The 22,525-nt window shown below is 40.5% G+C and overlaps 1 protein-coding gene across 11 annotated transcripts in view; it reads right to left on the reverse strand.

The window, feature by feature from the left end:
- The window catches only part of LOC126922588 (basement membrane-specific heparan sulfate proteoglycan core protein-like), a 249,332-nt gene that overhangs the window by 213,871 nt on the left and 12,936 nt on the right, over positions 1-22,525 (reverse strand). For all 11 annotated transcript variants that reach the window (XR_007712846.1, XR_007712847.1, XR_007712845.1 and 8 more), the window contains one exon: positions 16,029-16,154. Coding sequence is in view for 5 of the 11 variants with exons in the window: in XM_050735359.1 (XP_050591316.1) it covers positions 16,029-16,154 (126 nt within the window). In the remaining 6 variants the exon portion in view is untranslated. The remainder of the gene's footprint in view (positions 1-16,028; positions 16,155-22,525) is intronic.

Raw genomic sequence — 22,525 nt, forward strand, 5'->3', positions numbered from 1 at the left:
AAGAAAGAAAGCAATAACTTTACCTTGATTTAACATATGAGATAAGTCTTCAATGAACTTTGTCCCTTTTTTCATTCTCCCTTGTATTATTCACGCTGTCATTGAAACAGTCATTGTGTCACACGCGTAAATCTTCCCTTGGCTGGAGCGGGGAAAGATTTAGGAGCGAATTGCACTTTCGCAATGTGCAAACGAAACGTGTCGTGGTGTTTTGAATAAATGTCCGTGTCACGTTTCCTCGCGTATACCGTATGACCGTTTCGGTGCGGACAAAGAGAAGCCTGGACGATGAAATTGCTGTTGAACATGCGTTGCACACCGCGCATACCTATTTTATGGATTAATTGCACTTTCAGAGCGGTGCCGCGGGACTGACGGGCAAATCTACGGACGAACACGGGAACGGAAACTCGGATGAAAAAAATACGCGGTACATTTTCGTGGTATGAGGAAAATCGTTTCCAATTTTCCCTGAAATTCTTCCGTCTAACACGATAAAGCTTCCTGTTTCATACGTATGAAAGATTAGTCAGTTTACGCTTGACAAAATGCGCCATGATCACCCCTGATGTTCATTTAGTTGTGAAAAATTTAAATAAACAAGAATGAAACCGTGTGCACGTTGGGTAGAAAGATATAATAAATAAACCGCGGATTTTTAAGCAAATTTATATCGAATGGAACTTAGATATATTTGTTTTAATTATTAACAACTGAATATTTTATATATTTTTGCCACATGCGGCACAATCCGCGCACCTATTATATGCACGCAGAATAATAATAATTAAAAAAAAATAATATATTCGAAATAACGCACTTGTTATAATATTTCCAGGATGACGTTCTCTATCTGGATTTCATTTTTTAACACGATGAAATGAATTTGCATAAGCGACGGTTTAATAATCACGTTTGCAAATATTTTTCAGTCGGATACAAATCTAAAGAAAGAGAGGCGAGATCGAACGAGCTGCGAGATCGATTCGAGCGCGATATCTATGTAAATTATTCTCGAAAAAATTATTTCCTCCATGACAACGTGAAAATAAATGTTTGATAGGAGCATATTAAAAACGGCCGATCGAAATATTTGAAAGGCATAATTAAACATCGACGTGAAATAACAATGGAATATGAATAATAATTATGCGACAGCGACAAGATTCAAGTACAAAAATTGCAATCTATTACACGAAAATTATTCCTGCACTTGCTCTTTCTCTTTCACGCTTTATCTCTCTCTCTCTCTCTCTCTCCTTTATCTTCCCATAATGTCAATATTTGTGTCGCTGGAAAATTAACGGACAATTAAATTCGATACACAGTATCGTTGAAATGACACGCGTGCTCAGACTGTTATTCGAATGAAACACGTATATTGATTTCATGTACAGATACGCGATATACTTGCCAAAGCAGCTTGGTAACGAGCTGGATTCAAAGGATGATTTGTACAAATCACAGCCGTTTGTACGTCGCAATGGCAAATCACTTATTTCAAACGCGAACGTCTACTCTAAGGGAGAGAGCTGTTCGTAGAATTGTTCAACGAGCCAACCGCACAATGATTCGGCAATTCCGGCAATATCAAAGCAATTTCTCCGCTCGCTTCGCCAACCAGCCAGTACTTATGTAATAATAATTACTGAAAGTACTTTCTGCTTTCTTTGATACGGATCAGTTATTAATATCGATTCAGTTCTCGTCAATAGATAAATCTTTTAAACCCCAAGTTTCATACCAATAGCCGTCGTCTCTTTCTCTCTCTTTCTCTCTCTCTCTCTCTCTCTCCTTTATCTTCGACCGAGATTCACGGAGAGATTATCGGAAAGCAGAACGGTCGAACCTCGTGAATTCTCTGGCCGATTTCGATGATTTATCTGCCCGGGGTTATCGACCTCTTTGCGTTGATCGAGTGCGGTCAGAGATATTACTGCGGACCGTGTGAAAACGCATAGATTCCGTGAACACCGCGGCAGGCATCATGGAGAACGCGATTAACTCTGAAAGCTAATTAATATCTTCGAAGCCCCGGACACGCGTTTCGCCTTTCAATTAAATCGAACTTGTGTGTTTGTCCGTGAGCATATTTATGCATGCGCGTGTACGTGACGCGAAACAAACGATCAAATTAATCACCAGGCGATTGCTATCTCCGATACCTACACCGAGATGAACTGCCATTAATCGGATCTTGCGTACCTGGCTCCACGAATCCCAATCTCTTCTTCTTCGTAACACAAAGCTGTTTCGTTAGCCGAGTATTATGAAAATGAAAGAAAGAAATTTCCAATATTATCAACGACTATCCGTGTCGTACTATCCACTGCTAAGATCTTGCGTACAATTTTGCCATTATCACCGTACCACGCAAATACAATACATTCGCTATTCGGATGTTTGATCTGATAACTATATTTACGTTCCATTGGTTCCGTAATATTTCAACTACATTATCTACATATGACGAATATAAATATGAATTATCTATGATAGAATATGAATAACTTTCGAATAAATCGAGATAGACGTGTTTTATTTCCGCATGTTTCCTTTCTTTCCGCTTTCTTTTTCATACTAACCGTTATCTGGAAAACTGCTTAGTTTCGATGGAATAGAATAGAAACAGGGGGAGGGTAAAATTCCAAGAAACAACGTCGAGACATCTTCATTACCTCATTTCCACAAATTCTGAGCGTTTCGTAAAATTTCCATCTCTGACGAACGGGCAGATATTTTTTCGTTCCGAGTCGACGATGTAATTAAGAGTGAGCTTTCATTTTCAGAGACGAAATTGGTCGGCAAGACAAATTTTCCACGCAGGATGCCTATCGCGGTTAATTTTATGTTCGAGTATCTCAGCAACAGGAGTGGAATCATTTCTACGAAGACAAATATCGTCGGCCACAATCGATGGAAAGCCTTCAAGACGAGTTGGTGCTTGCTATAGGCCGCGGCGATATCGACGAGACGGTAGACATATCGTCCAATAGAGTAAGTAATAGGCAATTTCGATAACAAATAAGTTGCTGTAATATCGTTGCGGTAATATCATTAGTCAATGTCCTTTCGCCTTGCTATGCATTGATAAAATGACATCAGCGACCGCGATCAGTCATGTCTCTCATCGCGGTTCTGCCTTGTAAAACCTGAAATCTCGCTGAGGAAATTTTATTAGCCGCTTTGCCATGAATTAATTTCCATCACAAATCACCGCACGATGAATTGATAGTCGAGCAATTCATAATACACCGCGGCACACGGTATTGCATTTTAATCATTTCTTTCTTTCTAATGTTTCTTCTAAAACATCGTTTGAACATTAAAAAACAAAAAACCAATCACAAAAAAACCTGCTTCTCTCGCGAAAGTTCATCGTTTAATCCTTCCGTTTGGAGAATCCGCGAGGGCCAGTGAAGCAAAAAATTACGAGAAAGCAAGAAAAAAGGAAAAAGCAGGTCTGTATGGAAGATAAGGATGAAATGGAAAGCGGGAAAGGAGGAGGGAATCGAAAATTGCTGTCATTGCGACGAAATTGAAGCGCACATAGTGCTCGTCCAACAATTGCCACGTTCCGTTGTTTCGAAACGTCATATGTGTTTTGCCTTTGTCTCGAGCAACTGATGCGGTATCACGTGTATAAAAGTAATATCTGTTGTGCGAGTACGTACTAGTCAAAGGAGTCTTGGCATTTGAGTTATAACGCCTCACGATGACGTTGCTGCGCGGTATAGAAATATCTGCGAAGCAGACGAGAGATCCGCGTTTGTATATATTCCACGTCTGTATGCGCGCTTGTCAGGCACAGAGGGTTGATAAACGCTTCCTGGTACCACCCCTGCGTTTTCACTGGCATCTAGACGACCCCAGTCATCCTCCACGGTCACACTCACCCCGGTGTCGCGGTATTCATAAACTACTCAGACAACGTCTGAAACTTTGCACGCGGCAGACCAGCGATGCTCTGATACGGAATAATGGTGGCGGTATAGTAATGAAGATTGTACATGTTTACGCATACATCGCGTGGCGATAAGTCACCGACGCCGACTGTCCCGCGCGAATGATACGTTTTGTTGCTTCTGTTGGTTCGATTTTCGCTCTGCCAGCGCGGTCGCGTGCTATGCGAAAGTTCAGGATGTCGATGGCAAATTGTACTTCTAGACAGACGTACGTATATCGGTTGATAATGGAGTGAAATGGGAGCAAGCTAGAAAAATGCTATGCAAATATGGATAGAGAATTAGTAGAATAGTATAGGGACAAAATGGATATTTTGTTTGCCTCGGTCACCAGGCGATGCTATTAATATAACGCAGGGATGGAAAGAAGCTTCGAAAGTACAGGAGAAAGGAAAATATTCCACTCTCTAACGTCACGCGATATTATGTACAAGTTCGAGAATCATAGTGGTGTCTGAGTGATGAATTTGAAAATCATTTAGTTTCATAATTAATTGAATTACGAAGGAAGAAAAATAGAGTAGAAGGTAAGAGAAAATGGAAAAACTGGTATAAACAAGATGATAAAACCTCGAGTGATGTCCTTTTCAGTTTGAAAATGTTAGACGGGACGTTTTACCCAAGCAAGGTATAGCAGATGTGACCACTTCCAATCGAGGTTGCTCTAATCCATCACGACCAATCGAAGCTGCACTTCTTTCGCTTGTCTTGTTTCCAGCAAACGACGAACTACAAAACGCAGCAATGAATCGATCTCACTCAGCTCTCGTTCTCGATCGACTGCGAGGAGTTACGCGATTCAACGTTAAAAATAATTATTTATTTCTATCGTTTTCAATCCGTTGCCTAACAGGGCCTGGTTTACAACGATCCTCCATTGACCGATTCGATTATAATCAAGGGAAATCGACGTCGTTACACAATCGTGCCATCGTCCGCGAAGCACTGATTTCGGGGGCGTTGTAGGATGGATGGTTGCGAACAGGATAGCCAACGGGGAATGGCACGAGGGACAGGGCAGAATAAATAAATGCCATAATTCACGTTCAACAGTTACGAACGGTTCAATTCGCAATTGGAACCGGTCCAACCGGCAGGATGTGATATAGACGAAGGCCTGGGCAAACCCGTGAGGTGTGGCGGGGCAGAATTTAGAGAACCGACGAGGGAGGCGGAGAGGAAGAGACGAAGAGACGTACAAGGTATAAAGCTAGAGAGAAAGAGATATAGAGGAGTGGAATTACACGGCGAAGGGACAAACAGCTCGTCGCTTCTGTATACGACGACGAACATTCCCTGAAATTAATTTAAAAGGCAGTATTTTCTGCCGCAGGCTTTACACCTGCATAATCTCGTCCCACACTCGCTATTCCACGATCGTTCTTCATCCGAAGGCCTCCACAACCCACCTAGTTGTTGGTTGAAAATAAGTGGATTACGTTAACTTGATAAAGCGAGGATCACGTTTTATCGGGTTAAAGAAAACCCTTCCCACCGACGCTCTCTCTCCTTCTCGTTTCTCTCTCTCTTTCTTTCTCTCTTATTCTTCGTCTTCCCCGTTTCTACTGCTTTCTCTATTTCTATTACACGTTTGCTTCTTTATCTCTGTCCATGTTCTCCGTTATTTTTTTTCTCTCTAATCCTTTTTTTCTCTCTCGTATCTTGCATCACGAACTAGTATGCATTTTTATTCCTTCGCCTCTCCGTTTTAGCCTAGTTTCGTGGTCGCATTTACGAACTTCCTTAGCAGATCTATACGTTTCCCGCCTTATCTAATTTGGCGTAAACGCGTTAGGTCTGTGTCTTCGAGCAAGTTGCGCGTATCCTACACGCGTGTTACTAACTTTCAATCGAATTAAACAACGAGACGGAGCCCTCATATTTCGTTCAAGTTGTTCTATTAATGTTTAATTGGACTGTTATCTCCAGTGGCCGCGCCACCACGTTCGTTCCAACAAGGAATCTTCGCCTCCCGCGAGATTCACGCTACTTTCGTGATTAATTAATATTGTATATACTAATTACGACGGGATATACTGTAACATTTAATGTTTTGCCTCGGAGAATTTTGCCCAGAGAAATTCCTACATCCTCCAGGAACTACAGAATAATACGGTCTTCGAACCTGCGCTTGCTAACGACTGCGCTACGCTTCTCGAACTACCACACACACTGTATTCCGCGCTCGAGCATCCTGAATGTTTCTGCGAAATTCTCAAAGTTATAACGATTGAACTATCGTTTGTTGTCTTTTAACTCCGTTGTTCTCAAAGGTGGCTTTATTTGTTACGTATGAGATTGGTTTCTAGATACTACATCCTCCGCAGAAATTTCACTTTTTTCTAGCCACGAAATGTCAAATAACATGCAACAATTATCTGATTTCATTTTTCCAATTGCGATATATCGGACAAGTAGCAGATCCTCGGTTGTTCAAATTATTAATAAATACGAAGTATGTAACAATTATTTAACTTTAGCTGGTAGTAAAAAAAGGTATGTATCCAGCAATTATTTAATTTATTTTGTTGCAGCACTATATCGATAAATATCTCTGCATTTTCATAATCATGTAATTTAGTCCACTTGTTTGTTGATTTCTACAAATTCGTTACAGAGACGTACATCCATGATGAACGTTCAAAATGAATGTTTGCTACGTCTTAATTTCAAATGAATCCAACAATTCGGCAAACTTAAACCTTAACTATTATCCACCAGTACCTACTCCTATTCCTACTTCTATGTGCCTACATAGCTATTCAACTAACGTCTCTCGAACAAAAGGGTTAAACGTTTCACTAAAAACCCGGAATAGCATAAATTCTTCGTTAATCCCAATCTTCCCTTCGCCTGGCCGTTTATTATCTACGGCGCGTCTGATAAATTCCATTCTGACGACAGTTTCGGTCACGATAAAGCGATAATCACTTGTTCCACGTAAGTCACACCTTTTTGCCAGCGGAGGCGTAACCGACTTAGCCACGAACTGCGCTGATGGAGTGCGCGTTACGTGCATCGGATGGGCGATGCAGTTTTCGCTGACAAAACGGGCAAACGAGATAGCGCGCGACACTACGGTGAAATTAAGCGTGCACGCTTTTTACACGGTGTGTTCGCGTGCGGCGGGCAAATTGAAATTGTTTTGCGCAGCTGGCAGAACGCTATAGGAGTTGCGACAGTGCGGGGACGCGAGCTTAACGCGAAGGAACGCTAAAGCGACGGTTAAACCGCGGTAAATTTTTCCGAAATGCGGCCGCAAACAACAATTCATCCGGCCATGTAACAGTTACGGCGAACCACGGAATATGTTAATACGGGAAAAATGAATGGCTGGAATTAGAATCGGCGGAAATTTAAAACCGGTTACGTCACATTTCCCTCCTGCCCGAGTCGTTTTAATTATCCGCGTATTCGCTTCCCGCCACTGACTTATTCCCCGTAATTCGCCGGTTTTACACAATTAAACCGTCCGAGCTTTTGCGTGCTTCGAGCTTCCTTGTCGAGATAATGAATTCTGTAAAACTTGATAAATATTTGTTGGAGGTAATTCAAACGGCTAAACGGTCCGTCAACCGAGTAATCTCGCCGCGAGTTTCGCTCCTCTTCTTCGTTTCCAGTCGGTAAATTGTTCCTTCGGCAACAAGAAGGAAAAATAAGAGAAAAGCAAAGGAGAGTTTGTTTCATTAAAACGTTGAAAATTGTCGAGACGTTTTCTCGAAGAACACGAGGCGGAGGACCGATACCCGGCGGAAATATAAAGCGATTCTTTCGGCAGCTGCTGCCAAACTGTTATTCGTTTGACGTAATTTAACGCGGTGTTTTGCGCGAAGATTCATATATCAGTGTAATTATGACCGATAATGTTGATAAAGTCATTCCGCGTCGTTTGCTTTGTTCTTTGACATATAACGACGTTGCCACCGATGAATACGTTGAATACGTCGGAAAGATCGTGGAGAGTTAAATTTAACTTTCAGACGCATTTCTACTAATTGTTTTCCACAACTCGTATAGTTACATTTTGCTATATAATTCTCTTTAGTATTGTCTGTTATTTAGAGTCACGATGTGGATTTGTATCTATACAAGTACTTTTAGATCATGCTTATGATACTGATGTAACGCTCATAAGTATATTTTAGTCGATTTCTATTAACAATACAAATTTTCAATGCATGGGGTTGATGAACGAGACGACTAAGACTCATGTATCATATGAAACGTAAATTATTCATCTATCAATAATAATAAAAACCTTATCGATAACATATTGCGATTAATTTGGAAAAATCTGCTCTACGTTATTCATAGTTCGCTAGTAAAACGAGTGACGAAGGTAATAAATTCTCTAAATAACAAAAATGCTGCATAACGTTCCACACTTACAGATGCCAACTTTTAAATTACGTATTAACTTTCGTAGATAAATTACGCTGTGTCATAATATGCCACGACAGCTTCAACAAGAAATGAAATCTCCCGTACTCGGTTTCCCTCTGATATTCCCTACCTTTCTAACTAAATTACATTCTGTCAAAAATTAACTGTCCACGTACCTCTAAACTATCGATGTGCTTATGCGCGTATTAGGTTGTCCGAAAAATTTCTTTCGTTTCATAAGGCGATAATAGATAAACAACAATTTCTGTTTTATATAATTTCATCGAATTAGGCATGATCCATTTCGTTATATTTCCATTATTATGTTCGTGCATAATTCAATAAACTAATATAAAACAAAAAACATCGTGCGTCTATTATTTCCTTATAAAACGAAAGAAACTTTTCGGACAACCTAATACGTAAAATTTCATAACATAAAATCACAGAAACTTATCTCTTAATAAATAATATCCTATGAATACTTTAGCATTACTTTAATATACAAGCATCGTACGAGATGAAAATTGAATTTGGAAAAAAGCGTGTTAAATTCGAACACTTTTTTCCCGTATACACGTTTTATCCATAACGCCGAACATCGATTTCACGTATAAACGTTATTTGCTAAAGCACCCTATAAATAAATACATAAGTCATCCATAACATAAATCCCTGATCCGATATCATTCTCATTTTCACCATTGTCGCAGACAATTGTACGCATCTCTATGGGCTCCACGCGCAAAGTCTCGTGGAATTTATCGACGGCACTGGATATAGCTTAAATGGCGCGTATAGGGGGATGAAATCTTGAAAGCAATAATATTCACATCCTGCTGGGGTCATCGTGTGCACAAGCAAAGGCACTTTTTCGTCGATAATCCTCCCACCAGGGCGACGCCGTGCTCCGTACCAGAACCGGTCTATCTATCCCGCGTGTCTGTAGGCTAGTTTATTATTCATTGAGCTTGCATCCCCAACGTGGATAAACGGCGCATTGTTTATGCATTAGCCTACACCCTGCCTCTGGCCATCTCTCGATCTGCCCACTCAGTAGATTCTCCCTTTTCTCACATTCCTGCCCATCAAACTTCCCTCGCTAATTGTGTCTACGTTTAACGCGTTACCGAGATACCACGTAATCTGTGATCTACCCTTATTACCTTTCCCTTAAACAATTCGTCAAATAAATTATGTTTCCCGAGATAATATCTTTGGAAATCTCTTTTCAACTGAATAATCTGTGATCTACTGACCTCATTAACGTTTCTCTCTACTTGTTCATGAAACGAATTAAATTGTCCTAAATTTTGAAGATAATAGTTTTCTGAAATTTATTCTTCAGTTTGGTATTGCGATTTTAACAGTGGACCGTATATATCAAACATGTTTAGTGTTTCGGCCACTCGCGGAGAGACGCGATCGCGAGGAAGCACGTCAACGGGAGTCGTAAATTCCCGTCACGATTAGATAATCGACGCCACGAAATGATCGATCCCCTATTTCGATTAGGATAATAGAGGTAGTTAAATTAAATATGACACTGATATAACAAGTCATAAATCACAGTTTATTCCAACAACTTTGTAAAGAAGATAGTTACGCTGGTGCGTATGTATAAGTTAAGTAAGTGACTGATCTAAGGGTGGAAATCCGGTCAAAAGATGTTGACTGTTTGAAAGATGGAAAATCAGTGAAATTCGGTGACGATGCAGTGATGGAGGAAAGCTAAGAACAGCTGTGTCTAGCGCACGGGACCATCGGATTTGTTGATGACAATTTTGACTAGGAGAATGAGGGAAATAGGTGGGTGAGGACGGAAGCTAACCACCCTCGAGATAAAGTTGCTAGTGGGAGGCTTCATACGCGAGAAAAACCAACTTTCCCGTGTCAACCCGTTGTGGGTAATAAACTTTAGAAAACAATTCAGTGAAAGAATATTTGTTCGGTCTGAAGGACCTTAACTAGAAAATTCCTGAGGATTTATGGAGGGTACTTGAGACTATTGAGGGTACGCAGTAAAGATCTGAAGACATCTGGCTGCTATCTTGCCCGCGGTGTGTGGCCTGGTTTAGGTAAAAAATCGACCGACGTAACATTTAGAGAACAGTCCTTTTTACAGGATTGTACATTTGTCTTTTCGATTCGTTCGTTCCAGCTTATCAAAGTTGTTTAGCTAATTGTAGCTGCGCTGTATGTATCATCGAGGTACAAAATAATTTGCGACTCTCATTAATATTTCAGTGTGATGGAATATTTTTCAAAGCATGATTGCATCTTGATTTTTGATAATGGATGACGTATCAAGCACCTGTAAAGAATGATTCCCTTTGTATATACTTCTCGATGCTATTTTTCTTCCCGGCTTATTCATGGTAAATGAAAGCTGGCTGGAAGAAAGAACAAGACAAGAGTTTGGCGAATCATTCGTTAGAACTTCGAAATGATCCGGTATCCGACGTAGCGCTCTTAATGATGTTTCTTACAGTTCGTGCTAATATACTTCTTTCAAAGGAAAAATGTTATTTACGATGCATTCCGCGGAGGGATAATGAATGAAACCGGAGCGAAAATTGAATGGAAGAAAGTACCGGCGGTTTTTCTGTCATCGTTTGAATCGGACTTCGCGTAGATAAGAACCGAAGCGATTAATCACGAATTTCTGTCGCGGACAATCGGACTACGAAATACAGGCGGAACAAAAGGAACCAGACCGACTCGTATGAATAAAATAACCATTAATTCGAACCTGGTGCGCGGCAGCTAGTGATAAAATTCCGAGCGGTGAAGACGCGGCAGTAATTTCGAAGGGAATTTCTTCGTTTCTCGACGAGAGAGCAACGTTTCCACCGTCCAGCCCGAACACGGGATAAAGTTAACGAGTAGTCTAGCAACTTGAACCGCTCCTGTACACTTCAATTTTCACGTGCACGAGTGTCGTCACCGTGATGATACATTTTTCGCAGAAACTCGACCAATTTTTGGTTACGAGACTGTTTTCAAAAAAACGCACTTCAAGCTTATTAGACTCGCGGCGAGTATCTCGAAACTGTGGAAATTATTTTAGACGAAACATTGCGACTTGTAATTGGATGAAGTGGCTCCTTACACCGGGAAATTGGGGAATGATAAATTTTCTGAGCGAAAAAGTTTCGGATTTAGAACGCTGTAACGCTGGAAATCGTGGAATTCCGAATATTTTTGAAAAATTTGAAAATTCGCCAATATAAAAAGTTGGAAGATTTGAGAACTCGACGCTGGAATATTCGAAGGTAGACGAATTTAAACATTTCGTTCCATTTCAATTGAATAATTCGCAAATTTCCTGTTATCCATTCCGCTTTCGAATTGTTCACAAAACGAGCGAAAAACCGAAAAATTTCTGCCACCAAGCGATGCAAGCTCAGCGAAAATGCGAAAAATAAACGCAAAGGAAAACAGAAAACAATGGGATCCATACCGTGGGCACAGGCTGCAGATAAATATGTTTTATCAACAGCATAGTTGCCGGCGCGAATAACCGCAAAACTAATATTATCGTCGCTTCAACAAGTGGTAACGGGCGTATCGTTCCGCGAGTACGATCCCTGCCGCAGTTTCGTGACTTTTGTAAAAATGACCGGCGAATATGCAAATGCCTGATAGAGTTCAAACGTGGCCGACTGCGTCCGCAAATAAGCGGCCAAGCGTGTTGAATCGTTGACGACGTGCCCGCAACCCGCGAAACTGACCGTGGAATTTTCTTTCGATCTCGACTTTCTCCCTTTAGAACACCGTGTTCTACTCGAACTTTTTTTGCTCTGAAATATTCGCGTCGCGGTCACACAATCTGCCTCGCTACGGCTCCTGGCAAAACAATAGTTTCGACCTGTAATCCCGAGCTGTGTTTTAATCTGAAAGAACCCTGGTACGCCGCTGATTGCATTGCATAGTAATCTTAGTTTTTACCGAGTTCTAGGATTGCTCGAAGGAGCCCCCCTCTCATTCGTGTTCGCTCCGCACCGAATGATATCGGGGTCGTGAACCGCATTATACACGCCATCCCGTCGAATTCCGCTAAGAATGAGGATACCAAAGGGAAAACGAATTCAATGGAAATGACCAAGAAAAGAAGCGTTACGGTAATATCGGACGAACCTGTCACCGATGAGTTTGATAGATCGACTCGTCGCACAGCATGGCATTTGAGCGATAAAAATCGAAATTCGTGAGCCGTGTTCGTTACGTTCGCCACGTTCTCGCTTTCATCGAATCGCAGCTTGAACGAGTCGTCTCTATTCTAAGGTTTCTCTCTATTACAGAAGTCTGATCGTGAGTTGCGTTGGAATCGATTTTCGTGATTGTAATGAAAGATCATGGATTTATTATGCGATATTGTGCGCCTAATTGTATTAAAATATTTGTGATACTCTGCAGAGATTTCTTTGTTTTTTAAACACTCCAGATAAAAATGTATAAATAAACAAAGCACGTATATTTTTATTTTTGTCTATGATAGAAGGAAGATCAATTTTTAATGTATAGTAGAGTCGACTTTGTTCGCAAACGAAAGAGAAACGAGATTTACACGTAGTTGTATAGGAATTTGCGACAGTCTAGAAATGTTTCTGTAATTTTTCAAAAATGATATGAAATAGTAAGCGTATAAATAGAATATATAAAGTTCTTACGTCAAATTCAATTTAATTCAGTTTGCTACCATTACTCGAAGTAAGAAGTTGAAAGCTGTTCTATGTATACAGTGCTCCAATTATCAGAAATGTGTTTTAAAATTTTGTATTATAAAGAGAAAAGAGACACGAGACTTTTCATGAACTAATTACTTTACTAACCGAATTTATTTGACTTATATGCGAGTCACTCTATAAATCGTTCTGAAAGTTGATCAACTCCGGAAATTGAAAAGTAGATTAATACGATGTCGAAAATATTATTTTTCTAGATTCATCAGACTTTATTACATCATTTATACCACTTTCTTACGAAAACCGAACTTGTTAATCGCGTACCTAAGTAACGAAACTAAAAAAATTTACAAAAAGCGAAGCGGATTACTTAAGCTTCTGAACGAAAAAAAAAAAAAAAGGAAAGAACAAATAATACCCAGCGTACATAAAGTTATTCTTCGCAAGAAGGCTCTGTCATTAATCACCGTGCACGTTAAATTGAAAGTATCGAACTAAATACCGCTTGCTGATTATCGAACAACGAGGGAATTCGCTTTTCTTTTTCGAAAGAGATAGAAGCACGCTGGTGATTAAATATTGAAAGCAACGGCGCTGTAAAAAAATGCTCCATCCTTTTCCCGAAGAAACCGCGAGAAAAACGGCGAATGCTCGGCGGTATTGGCTTTTTCCGCTCGAACGTAATCAAGGCGCAAGTGGTACTCGAACAACTAGACGACAACACAAGAGCACCTTAACAGAAAGTCGATGTTGGTACACGATACAGGATAGAGCAAGCCTGTCGGCTCGAGACCATGCATCGATATCGGTTTTCAATGAAATGGAAACTCGAAACACGCCGCGGAATTTCGTCTATTAAACGCGATGACGAATATGGGAATCGAATTTATCGCGTCCCCCTTTCCATTCGAACGAGACTAGAAGCTTTCTTCTTCTCTTCCCATTCTCCATCGCTCCGCTCCCTACATTTTGCTTCGAGAAGAGCTTCGAAACGATTCCAACTCTGGAACGTAATATTGCTCGATAAATTACCGATACTTTACGAGGCGATATAATTCGGCCGTGCGTGGAGCCGCGCGAATGGTACTTTCAATCGTGTTATTTCCATGTATCACGACTGAGAATTATTCTAAATTACGATGGCCAGTCTCCGGTCCAATGGAAAACGGCTATAACCGGGAAACGCTAATCACATTCGGAGATCGGTAGCAATGAAACGCGGGCGGTTGAAATAAAATTTCCACGAAACGCAAACAAACGTGATTACGTGGCTGGTCGATACACGAAATCGCGCCAATTATGGGATATTTAATGGAAACGTCGAGATATAAAGAAACGGGCGTTATCGATTGGCCGTACTCTCGTATCGGTCTGTTCGAGTTTTCCAAAGCGTTCATTCAAACTCGAGCGGCATTCTCTATTAAGAAACGAAAGCCTGCTGGCATTTTGGTTTCTCAATCATCCCAATACGTGGCTACACAAGCGAACCAAACACCTACTCGAGCTTATATAAAGCAACGCGAAGGCTATTCGCTTTTGATCATCCGTTGAAAAGAGGATCGTTCCTTCGTTTGGCAAATCAGACCGGAAAAACGGTTTCGCAGAAAGCCGAACGCATTTAACAAAATGACAGACGTCAGTTTGAGGATTACGAGTCACGCGGAGTCGACGGACGACATATGTCAAAGGAAATCGTATAATTACATCGTTACAATGATGTACGTACACATCGGTCGTCAGTCTTCTTGACAGACTCATTCGCATGCCGCTTCGTTTCCACGCGAGCTACTGCTTGTAGAGATTTCATTAACGACCTCGGCTTCATAATTACGGAGAGGATGGATAGTCGTTAATTACATAGAATGCCGGCAGTACCCGTTCGCTTTCGTCGCTATCTAACCAACCACGCTGAAACGATACGAACCTTCGAGCATTCTCGCGAAAACCACCGACTGTCCCGACTACCAACCGCGATAAAGTACGCGCTTCAAAGAATCCACACACACACACGTTTGATAACGTTGCTCTGTTCGTTACTTCAAATGTCGACGAATATGCTTCGACTATTGCTATTGCTATGAACACTCTGCCAACTGCTTTCAGACGTTAGGGTGGTTTCACGTTGCGAGTATATCGATCGGAAAATTAAGAAGAAATTCTGAAAGTTAAGAACAATTTAATTAGAATTAAACCTTTAGATCTGTGTAGTTTATAAGTCCAGGAGCCTTTTCTCGAAATATATCTCCTCTTTTCGCGAATGAATTTCTCGAAATAGCTCCTACAGTGTTCGTAAGAAATATGAAAAATAAGAGTGAAAGTATACTACAATATATTTGTTTGTCACTCGACTGTAAGACGTATTTTGAAAAATACCTTCATTCATATGCTTCATATACATACGTTCATTTAATATTTGAAAGAAGAATGTCGTAAATCGTACAAGTTTTTGCCCCTACATTTCACTTCACTCTGATATATATACAGAGGAACGTTCAACGTGAAAAGATTAATATGTCAATGGGTTAAACTAATACTCGAGCGAACTGATTTCGTTAAGGGTTGAAGTGGAAGTCGGTATGTTATCTACGGTTTTGGTGGAAACATTTCAAGTGGAAAACTTGTATAGTACCTGGACGGTGTTCTGCACTCTCTTTCGTTATACTTTGACCTATATTTCCCTGACATCACCGGTAAAAGTTTCATTAAAGAGTTGATGATCTTGATTTCGATTATTTCGCTCGTGCTGCGGCATAACATCTTCCACGAAGTGGGCGTTTCGTTGTAACGTTCGAGGAGCGGATGCGTTTGACCTCGTTTCTACTGAGAATAAAACTCGAACGAGTGGTATAATTGCCAAGTATTCTGCTTCTACGAGTTATTTCGTATCTGACGAGTTACGCGCCCAAGATCCTCCGGAGTAAACCGAACTTTTTTCATTATTTTTTCGTTCGCCGTTCGAATATCAATGTACGAACGCGAAGAAAAGACTCACCGGTGCTTTTCACAGTTGGAGATGCGGATGGTTGTGCGCAGAGGACGTGCGTGCCTCCTAGGAGTGCCAAAAACACGCGAAAAAACTTCATATTGATCATCGTTGCGTCGTTATTCCATGAAACTCCTGAAACCAACAATGAAATTGCCGATTAATCGATACATGTTACATGCTTGATTCGTTTGAACAAACTTTGACTATGTTCTACATCGTGCGAAACATTTATATTAATAGTGCAAACCATGTTTTACAACTTGACGCCATAAACGTCATACACATGATGTTAATTCGAAAACTTTGCAACACGCGTTACATTAGCGTGCTTTGCAACCGCGAATGAGTCTCAAGACGATAAATGTGAACACTGTATATGCATTAGGCTACTTCTTCTATCCTTCAATTAAACTTTATCCCATGCGAGTGAAGGGCTCACAGGACAAAATGGAGAATGGAATTAATCGCGTCGCAAGTTCTAGTTCAAGTCGTTGGTTCTCAAGGAATCTCGTTCTTTTCGTATTTACAAAACCAAGGAATGTTTCATAACTATTCGACTACGAAATAGATGATATGCCTGACCAGAGAAAATTTCTACGAATATATTGTTTTGTTTGTCGTGTAAACTGTTTTGTAATTTCATTGGTACTGTGATGAGACACAGCTATCGAGACAGTAACGGTGAAATTTTTAACTAATCTGGAGATGTATACAAAAGTTACGAGACATTTATTCCAGATATACATTTAATATACAGTTTGAGCGGTTGTCTCGAGCATATAGTAAGTCTCACAAAATATTTAGGCTCGTTATTAATCGTTTGGATACTTTTCTTATTTTTACGTACAATTTTGAACGTGTTTTACAAGCTTTATCAATATAAGATCTTATAATACATTTAGCAAAAGTATATGTCAACCACAAAAGTACAAAAGCATATGTATTTACATAGATTTATACTTCTTTTTCCAAAGAACTCGTCGATAGTATTTACCTTCGTCATTACTAAATCACGACACCTCCTTACGTTAGAAAAATCTTATTCTATACTATAAAACAATTTCCCTAATTCCCCTCGACAATTCTATGTCTACAGTCGAAGCGACAGAATCGTAAGACAACCGAGAGACAATGTTCGTCGTGACTCAGCATCCCCGTAGGGTTGGTCCGAAACCATAAGTCAAGATCACTCCTCGGGCGAGCTGTGCTTCATTTCCCGAATTCGTTTGGGGACACGACGGTTCTTAGAGCTCACGAAACTCTATCTCCACTGTTCAGAAGTCCTTCCGTCCCTCGAGTCCAGTGTTAGTACTTCTCCAAATGGCTCGACGCTGCAGTAACATTAATATGCTTCAGCCAAACCGATCTATGCTTCGTTAGATAGCTTCTTAGGCCCGATAAGCCAAGGAAAGAGCAACGAGGATGCTCCTGGCACGAGCAAATCTATTTTAAATTCTCGTGCCGCGCTCTTCCCTTCCCCAGCCGCGTTGCATCCCAACGACGAACGTGGCAAGGTGTTTTCGACCAGCCTCGACAGCGTAGCATATTAATTTCCGATAAATCAAGCCTCTACCACCCTCACACCATCGCAACCAATCCCACCTCTCTTATCGAACCGCCACAGTGCCAAGCCGCAGCGATCCGATCGCTGTATCAAAATCTCATTTAGCGGAGAAATGGTTACTGCTCGTTTCTGTATTTTTCTTGCGTTTCTCCTCACCGAGAAGTCGAACAAGCAGCCAAACACCGTAGGCTGCGAACGATCTCTTATTCGAGAAATAAAGATCGCGGCTGAATTTAGTAACGCAAATGGTCGACGTTGTTTCTTCACTTTTCCTTGGTCCTATAGCGAGCTGAGATTGTTGTTGAGACATCGAAGAAGATATTCGCGCTGATCAACTTCATAAGTTATAATTCATACGAAGGTGAAAATTACAAATAATATTGGGATCCATAATTATTTATAGTATCTTCTTATAATACACAAATTTATGAAAATAAGATTTATTTTTCAAGGTGTTGAATATTTGATCGCGCATTTGGATTTACATGAAATGGATAACTTTATATTGAGTGGAATTATTAAATTTAGATTGCGAGAAGCTCATTCGAGTTAGTTTGATATTCACAATTCAATCTAGAACTTTGCACGGAATAATAAAACTAATAAAATTTACGCGCTGTTGAATTATGATGATCATAACCGATGAGAATATTAATATCGAATAAGCTTTCTTCCTTTTGATGGACTTTTACAATGAAGATTAAGTATCGTTGGTACATTAAGCACATTTCACTGTTCGTCAGACAATTAAATGGCGAGTTAAATAACCGATTTTCAAACGTAACTGGCTCAAGAATTGTTAGCAAACCGAATTTCACCAATTACAAGGCAAATTACTCAGCCTGTCTCGAATATCCTTCTAACTTAAATAATCCTAGCTTATCGCATTTTCCATTATTTCTGTTTTTCACGCTGCAGATTTTGCTTCATTCTAATAAACATCCCTCTGGACACATGAAAAGGTCATTTGTACGAAATTGAGAGGTAAGCTTTTCAGAGGATCGTGCCGATTTTCGAACGAGAAAAAGCTCTTTCCAAGCTGTGAAACAGAATTTTTCCCGCGGTTCGAGAATCGACCGTGTGTACCATTGTTCGGGAGGAATAAAGGCGCGAGAAACAAAGAAAGAGGATTTAATAAACGCCAAAATGTGAGGAAGGGGAAAGGAAGTCACGCGCGTGGCAATAAAATTTTTGCAAATGAACTTCCACCGAATTGGATGGTGGGTGCTGAAGCTCGTTACGTTCCTATCCTCTTCTCTTCCTTCTCTGATCTCCCCTTTTTATTCTTTTCTTTCCTTCCCCGACGAGACTCGCGTTACACGCGCAAATACCTTATTTTTCAAGTTACTGGTGGATACGTTCTCGAAGGTACACTAAAACACAAACAAAGCTCACTTGGAAACAAGATTTTCTGTGCATACTTGTGGACACTTTTATTCGCGACGAGTTTACTCGACCGACCAGCTACCTAACGCAAACAGGTCATGCACGTTGCACGATTTACTACGAGATACTTGTTCCAACTGAGACTAGAACGAGGACAAAATCTACGTTGTTGTCGAATAAAATAATACGACTGTTGGAATTTGAAAATGCACACACGATACTCTTGGTGCGTTACAAATTTGCAGCTTTACAAATCGAAATACAATTTCGCAAGTAACTTTATATACTGTTTTCTCTCATACGCTCAGCTATTTTTTATCATAACAAAAAAAAGTATTTTAATATAAATGTTTTGTATTCTTGATATAAATATAATACAGCAACCCAACAGCTTCTGAAATTCAGATTACACAACGTAATTATTTTTCAGGAGATTGCAGTGCACGTTGCGTCACGTATACTAGCCTTTGCTCTCTATGCTACGCGCAATCACAAAGGAGGATGTATGTCAGGAACAAACAAGGAAGCGTAGGACTGGGTCGGTTTCGCTGCTCGGAATAGCGAGTTCGTTGCAAGATCCGTGAAATTTCATTTTACAACTGCACGATCCGATCAGCAAGAAAGGGAAAGGCGGAGAAACAACGATGGAAAGAGTTGGTTAATGCGGTATCGCGAGCAAAGAAATCGATGGAACCGATCCGCGGTCATAAATCATGACGCATAAGGGAGAGGGAAAGCTGGGGAAATAAATGTCCTGTCTGACTGGCGTTGAAAGACTTTGCGACGGGAACAATTTACGATTAAGTCGTGTGACGTATCGAAGAAGCAGAGCGCGTGAAAATAAATCTCACGTCGTTCAACGACGTTTACCTGGTTGGAAAACCAAGCGAAGGTTTGTTCGAGAGTTCAGCCTCGAGATAAAGGGAATTCATGATAAACGACGCGGCAGTTTGACCGGATCGTTTAATCCCGTAATCAACGATCGCGAAATTCTCTGACGATGGTCACGGGAAGAAATTTCAGTCGCGTCTCAGTGGGAAGTTCGTTTCGAAAGGAAAGTTAGCGGCGTACGTTGCTGCAAACAACGTGGTACGCCTCTTAGGAATCGCTTTGTTATCGGTTTATACGTTTAGAAGTTTCCACCGGCATCGAAAGTCCAGAAACTTTATCTCACCCTCGAAAGAATGGACCCGCCGTACGTCTTTCAGGTAATGTTTATCGATCTTCATTTACAACTTTCTCCCTCATGATATATCCTGTCCTCGCATATAGGAAAATACATTTAGCTGTAAGAGACAGAACGTGCACAGTTTTTACAAAAGTGTTCGAACACTTGCAGATACACCTTTTATCGTATATCGCGTGCGTTCTATGAAACATTTTCATTACGATACTTGAGTATTCTGATCATATCGGTGAAATATGAAACAGATCTGAAAGTATTCATAGAAATTTCGAGATATTTACTTAATTATTTATTATATTAATAAGTTTCAATATTCAGTAGGACTATCTTTAATATTTATTGTATGCTTAACATTAGCTATCCATGCTGCATACTATTCTTTTCTTAATTATATGTTTGCAATAAATATCACGCAATCCTTGTATACGTTTTGAAATCGGTTTCAAATTTTACTAATACAATCATGACAGTCGTGTCTTATTACCACGTTAATGTAATTTCAAAATGTTTCGCGTGACACGTACAACGTGGACATAAAAGTTTCCTGTGACACGTATTCCAATACTTTTGCGAGTCAGAGTATCTAATACAATTCTACATACCAAGAAACTCTCAAATAAGGTTAAGAAACAATCTATACCCTCTTGAAACATCGTGTAACCATCTTTCGAATCGCAAGAACGATACACGCATCGAACCCGGCCAGGGACGATTAAAACGCTCTAGAAGAACACACAATAGTTGTTTTAAAACAAGGAAACAGCTCGGTTGCGGTAGCATGTGCCGTGCGGCACTGGATATTCGAGCAACCGTGAATAGGGGATGACTGGGTTCTTTGAAGCGTGTATTTTTGTAAAATATTCATACACGTACCTCTCGCAGCCGAGTCAGAAACCGTAACCACCCCTTGTATTACCGCTTTCAAGTAGCGAAAGAGCACAAGTCACGACTCTGCTACGCTCATGTGCAACCCCCTACCGACAATAGCTTCTAAACTAACGCAACGTTAAGTCTCAGCCCTTATTCAACAGACACCCCTATTTCTCTCTCTCTCTATCTCTCTCTCTCTCTCTTTCACCCCCTCGCTTTTCCAAGGAAGAAAGAAAGAAACGAGCACACTACGTACGACGTACAAACGAGTCGGTAAAGACTGCAGCATGCCGGCTTGAATCGAATAAAAGAATCAAGAGCTGAAATTCGAGAGCCAGGTTACAGCGCGTTTCCGACAAACCACGTGCAACCGAACCATGCTTCCGTGAACTTCTCCACAGGCAGGCAGAAAAATACACGTCGGTGTCGATTCTCGGCGTGTTCGTTTTCAGGGTAATCGTCCCTCGACGTTGCCATCCCTCTGAATGTATCTGGTTCTATGGTTGTTCGTTTGCGATTCGTATACGAGGGTAGCAGGCGATACGTAAGACAAGCCTGAAAACGTTTTTCCTCGTAATTTCACGGTGCCGCTGGTTTAAACAGCGTAATCCGCGCATCGAAACGCCCACCCTTCCAGCGAACTTAATGCAGATTGCTGTTTAAATGGGAACAATCGACGCCATTATCGGGATGGATTTGCGACGAGCACGGTACGCGGGGTAATTTGCGGAAGTGAAGTCTATCCTGTTGCTAATGCGCGTTTCGTTTATTGTTCCGTTTGTATGGCCGGTTATTCGGCCAAATAAAATCATTTATAAATCGAATGTCGCTGTTTTGTTGTTATTTCCCTCTAGTAGCACGTGAATTTTCCGTGTTTCGTGACTGAAGATTGCAATGGACTAATTTTCGATGATGACACGTGAAAAATATCTCGAAAAATCTGTTGTTTAATTGCATATTTATGTGTTTATTATGTCTACAATCATAGCGTATAATTATTGTGGGACATTCTAGTTATGTTATAAGTAGGAAATTGTCAGTTCAGAGGGTCAATTCCATAAATTGGTTAATTACATGAATCGAAAAGTGCAAAGAAGTAACGATGCAGATTCTTCTACAACCACTACCTTTTTTCACTTTACCTCGGAATCTGTTGAAAGCTGAACATTAATTCTGTGAAATTAAGAAACTAATGAAAAGGTGAAGTCTTCTGAGAGGTTCATTCAGTTAAAACAATAAGAGGATTACTACTGCGAACGATTCTATCGCACCAATCGACACAAACTAGAAATCCCATAAGTTTGATAGATTGCCACGTTCTTCCTACGATAATGTGATTCAAAGTTCACTCTGAGATAACAAAGAAGAGATGTATAAACGCAAGACGCGAATTTTCAGTAGAAACTTGCCCCGCGAGGCGGACATTATCAGGCAAACAAACTTGAGCTGAAAGCGTTAAGTTATTTGCCAATCGACACGAAGCTAATTCTTGACTGT

Source organism: Bombus affinis, chromosome 12 (assembly GCF_024516045.1).
Source record: "Bombus affinis isolate iyBomAffi1 chromosome 12, iyBomAffi1.2, whole genome shotgun sequence".
NCBI classification, from domain to species: domain Eukaryota; kingdom Metazoa; phylum Arthropoda; class Insecta; order Hymenoptera; family Apidae; genus Bombus; species Bombus affinis.